This window comes from Primulina eburnea, chromosome 1 (assembly GCF_022965805.1).
Source record: "Primulina eburnea isolate SZY01 chromosome 1, ASM2296580v1, whole genome shotgun sequence".
NCBI classification, from domain to species: Eukaryota; Viridiplantae; Streptophyta; class Magnoliopsida; order Lamiales; family Gesneriaceae; genus Primulina; species Primulina eburnea.
This window is the reverse complement of record NC_133101.1, coordinates 24,713,303-24,718,276: the sequence shown is the minus strand read 5'-3', so window position 1 is coordinate 24,718,276 and position 4,974 is coordinate 24,713,303. Positions and strand designations below refer to the sequence as shown.

The 4,974-nt window shown below is 46.2% G+C and overlaps 1 protein-coding gene across 1 annotated transcript; it reads right to left on the bottom strand.

The window, feature by feature from the left end:
* Positions 1-465: 465 nt before the first annotated feature.
* On the bottom strand, positions 466-1,930 carry LOC140806088 (uncharacterized). Its single transcript, XM_073162565.1, has 4 exons — positions 1,661-1,930; positions 1,463-1,536; positions 1,135-1,343; positions 466-1,031 (listed from the first exon to the last, which is right to left on the bottom strand). The coding sequence occupies exons 1-4, from the start codon at positions 1,928-1,930 to the stop codon at positions 466-468; spliced, it is 1,119 nt and encodes a 372-aa protein (XP_073018666.1).
* Between the last annotated feature and the right edge of the window lie 3,044 nt (positions 1,931-4,974).

Genomic DNA, 4,974 nt, shown 5'->3' with positions numbered 1-4,974 from the left:
TGTATGTTGGCATATTTTTTGAGAGCTGTGACAAGTTCTGACAAGGATAGAGACATCTTTCCTCAAAGTTGGCCAAAAGGATCTCGCCAACAGCACTTTTCGAGCAAGGGCCATGCTTCTTAGGTGATTTCCACAGCATACCTCGTGTATTTCTCTAAGCACGTCATTAGCTTCTTCTTCTCCCAGGAATTTTAGTAGTGGTCAGGAGAAGGACCTTTTGAACAAGATATTATCGACTATTACAAATTGGAGAGCCCTCCTCTTGGTTTCTCTTGCCTTTCTCTCTTCCCTGGTCAACCTCCTATGTTTCATATGTTGATAGATTTCATATCTCCAGTCTCCTTCTTTCACGTCGGCTATTATATCCTCCAACTGTTTGAGTTGGGAGACAAGCTCCCGACCAATTAGGTCGGGCTCGGTCTCCAAACTCGAAGCACTGGCCAGCTTGGCTAGTCGATCAAATTTCTAGTTATCTGTTCTAGGGATCAACTCCAAGATGAGTTCAGAGAATTCTTCTTTGACATTATTCATCGCTCGGGCATATTTAATCATTTTATCGCTCTTCACTTCGTATTTCCCATTACTCTGTTGGATCGCCAATTGGGAGTCCGAGTATAAGATCGCTCGGGAAACCCCCAAATTTTGGGCTGCTTTGAGCCCCAAGAGGAGCGCTTCATATTCAGCTTCATTATTAGACGCCTTGAAATCTAACCTGACTGAAATCCCTGTTTCCTCTCTCCATGGAGAAATAAGTACAATTCCGACCCCACTCCTTGTCTGGAAAGAAGACCCATCTACCAAATTTCTCCATTGTTCCTCCTCTTCTAGTTGTACTGTTTCTGCCACGAAATCGGCCAACACTTGTGCTTTTATCGCTTTTCGGGGTTCATATCTGATGTCATACTCGCTCAGCTCGGTAACCCACTTGATGAGTCTTCCTAAGGCATCTGGGTGTGCTGCGATCCTTCCTAGGGTGCTGCTAGTGAGGACGGTTATGGGGTGTGACAAAAAGTAGGGCCTTAATTTTCTGGCTGTAATGACCAGGGCCAGAGCTAATTTCTCTTGTGTAGTGTAATTCAACTCGGACCCTATTAGTGCGTGGCTTACAAAGTAGACCGGCTGATGGGCTGTTACCTCTCTTCTTACTAGGACCGAGCTGGCAGCCCGAGGGATGATAGACAGGTAGACTAGCAACTCTTCCCCTTGGATTGGTTTGTGGAGGACGGGGGAACTCTTTCAAATATGCTTTCAACTCCTGGTTGGTTTCTTCACTCTGTTCGTTCCACTCAAAGTTTCTTTCTCTCTGGAGCACTTTAAAGAACGGGAAGCTTCGGTCAGTCGACCTGCGATGAATTTAGCCAGGGCGGCTATCTTTTCGGTCAGTGTTTGAACCTCTTGTAGATTCCGAGGAGATCCCGTGGTGGATAGGGCTTCAATTTTTTGGGGATTGGCTTCAATTCACCTCCTTGTGACCATGTATCCTAAGAATTTTCCAGTCTTGACTCCCAGTGTACATTTGTTGGGTTGAGCTTGAGCCTATAATCAAGAAGTGTCTGGAAGGTTTGTTCCAGGTCGGCTATGAAATGAGCGGCTGCCCTTGTTTTAATGAGGATGTCGTACACGTACACTTCTATATTTTCCCTATCTTTCCTTTGAATACCCGATCCATTAGCCTTTGATATGTTGCTCCGGCATTTTTAAGGCTGAACGACATGACGACATAGCAATAAGTTCCCTTGGTCTTGACAAAACTCATTTTGTTCTGGTCTTCTTTCGCTAGTAGAATTTGATGGTATCCTTGGTAGGCATCCAAGAAACTCAGTAGCTCATGGACTGCGGTGGAATCTACTAACTGGTCTATCCTCGGCAGCGGATAACAGTCTTTGGGGCACGCTTTGTTCAAATCCTGAAGTCGACGCACATTCGCCATTTTCCCGTTGACTTTGGGACTAGAACGATATTTGACAACCAAGTTGGGAAATGCACTTCCCAAATGTGTCCAGCTTTCAATAAATCTTCCACCTGTTATTCGATGATGGCTTCCTTGTCAGGTCCAAAATGCGCTTCTTTTGAATGACGGGTCGGAACTTCTTTGAAATGTTAAGCTTATGCTCGGCCACCTCTCCTCGGACCCATACGAGGTCGGCCACGGACCAAGCAAAAATTTCCTTGTTCTTCTGTAGGCATGCTATTACTTGACTCTTCATGGATTCTTCCAGGGTTTTTGCTATCCTGACCGCCCCTGTTGGGGTGGGGGGAGATGATAATCCCTTCGCACTCTTCCTCCGCGGACAATGTCCCCTATCAAGTTTAGATGATCGTTCCTCCGAAGGCTTGGTCAGCCTGGATTGTCGGTTTTCATGGCTTTCTGTTCAACCCGTACTTCTTCCACGTAGCATTCCATGCTATTTTTTGATCCCCTCTTACTTCTCCGACCTCTGCGCCAACCTGGAATTTGATCTTCTCTTGTAGAGCTAAGGCAACCGCCGAGAAGGCGATCATGGCTAGTCGGTCCAGTATGGCATTATACGCCCAAGGGGCGTCTACAATTATGAAACTGATGATCCTGGTTTTCCTTGTACAAGCGTCCCCGAGCGTCAGTGACAAGTTTATCATGCCGATAGGCTGGAAGGCGTGTCCAATGAATCCAAAAAATGACGTTGATACTGGCTCAACTTTGTATTCTACCAAGTCCATCTGGTCCATAGTTTCTTGAAAAAGTACATTCACCGAGCTTCCAGAGTCAAAAATGTCCGAGCCACTTCATAATTAGCTATCATTGCTCGGATGACTAACATTTCATTACGGAGATCTGCCAGTCCGGCCAGGTCCTCTGGCCCGAACGATATGATAGGTCCTAGCTGGGTTTTTGCCCCAGTGATTTCCAGATTAATTAATCTTCTGCTATTTGTCTTTCTAGCGCAACTGGAGTCCCCATCAGTGGGTCCCTCAGATATCATGTTTATAACTCCTCGAGGGGGGGGGGGGGGGGGCGTGGTTGCTGATTAAGCCCGGACTGATTTTGCTTTGGGGGAAGGTATTGCTCATTGTGGGGCGGGCTCCCCTTTCTCTTGTCTCTGGGATCGCGACCTTCCCTAGTTCTCTTGGAGGGTCGGTAATGTAGCGCCCTTACCCGAGCACTACTAAACAGACTAATAAACATGCAACATTAAAGCTTAATAACAACAATTAAACAGCGGAAATCAATTACTTAATCATCTTACAACCCAAACGAAAACAAAACAATAACAGCAGTCTTAAACATTAATACAACTATAACGAAAACATAATCCGAACGAGAAAACGATAAAACACGGAAAACCTCCACTGGATCACCACTGAAAATCCAATTGCTCTAGCAACTGCCCTGGTCGTCCAAACCGTCCAACCTAAGACCTGCCCCGTGGAATGGGGTGCCCAAGATGAAAACAAGGACGTGAGCGACAATCGCCCAATATGAGAATGTACGAGTATACAAACTGATATGATGCATGCGAAATGCAATATGCTCGGATATCAAGGATCAAGTCAAGAATATCATGCTCAGTGTAGAGGTGCCTGAGTGTGTAGTCTCTGATCTTCCCTAGACATGTTTTGGCTCCCCCACTCATCATCAAGACGTGGACCTACAATGTCCAGGTCATCAGAGCTCGTGGATCCCGTCCGACACTGTAGCTCTCGATGTCCCATCGTCCACAATACAGAATAGGGCTGAGCAGCCCCAACAAACGAGGTATATCTCAAAAGATATCAGGCTCAACATGATATGTCATGCATAATATGCCAAAGCATTAAAACATGTATCATGCAATAGATAAATATGCAGCATATAAGTGTGTATACTACGCTTGGATATCTCATTCATTACATCACGTACCTCACTAGAACTCTCTCTGAAGAATGCGGTGAAGGAGACAAAAGAATTCGGCTTCTATTCTTAGGCTGCATCCGGACAACCAATGAGGCCATTTAAGTTCTTTTAAAAAAAGAAAATTTTTAATTTTCCGTTAATTTTCAAGCGAGAATTTTCGGGTCTTTACAATTGGTATCAGAGCGGTGGTTCCGTATAGGGTTACACTACTACTGACCACGAGAAGCTCACGAAGCCACGCCTTCGGTCTGTAAGTTTTACAGTTCAGCATTTTATTTAAAGCATGAATTATTTTGCCAGCATGCTTCCATGAAATAATTTCGACCAGATTTTTAGTATTTCAGTGTTCATTTCAAATAAATTATGGAATTATGCATGTTAGTTACGTATGGGTTATGTTGGAACAGTATGCCCCCTAGACGCCAAGTAGGACGCCCGAGAGGTGGTGGCGAGCACCGTCGCGAGGACGATGACGATCAGAGACAAGAGAGGCAGACACCTCCTCCTCCTCCTCCACCTCCACCTCCACCCCCACCTAACATGAATTCCCAGATGCTAGCTGGGATGACGCAGTTATTCGCACAGTTTGCGGGGAACAATGCTGTGGTGACTAGGCCGACAGGGCCAGAGGCCGTTTACGAGCGATTCATGAAAATGCGTCCAAAGGAGTTTCTGGGACGTCTGACCCCATGATTGCCGAGGGATGGATCAAATCCCTCGAGGTCATCTTCGAGTTTATGGAGCTGGGAGACGCAAACCGAGTCCAATGTGCCACCTATCTGTTCATTGGAGACGCCCGCTTATGGTGGGAAGGAGCCTCGGTAGCCCTGACCTTGGCTACACTTTCATGGACACGCTTTACGGAGGTTTTCTACTCCAAGTATTTTGCTGAGGAGGTTCGCACCAGGCTGACCACCGAGTTCATGAGCCTGCGATAGGGTGATATGACGGTTACTGAGTTCATCGTAAGTTCGAGAGGGGCTGTCACTTTGTGCCCCTGATAGCGATGATTCAGAGCTAAGTTGATGCATTCCTGGTGGGCCTACGGCCGATCTATGTGCCGGGATTGTTAGGTGTCTGACCACTGCTACTTATGAGATTGC

What these genes read in the sequence shown, in the direction of transcription:
- LOC140806088 (XM_073162565.1), bottom strand. Translation starts at nt 1,930, where the DNA reads ATGGCGAATGTGCGTCGACTTCAGGATTTGAACAAAGCGTGCCCCAAA. An exon ending in ATCAAAGGCTAATGGATCGG is followed by an intron (nt 1,537 to 1,660) that starts GTATTCAAAGGA and finishes TCTTGATTATAG; the next exon opens with GCTCAAGCTCAACCCAACAA. An exon ending in GGATACATGGTCACAAGGAG is followed by an intron (nt 1,344 to 1,462) that starts GTGAATTGAAGC and finishes AATTCATCGCAG; the next exon opens with GTCGACTGACCGAAGCTTCC.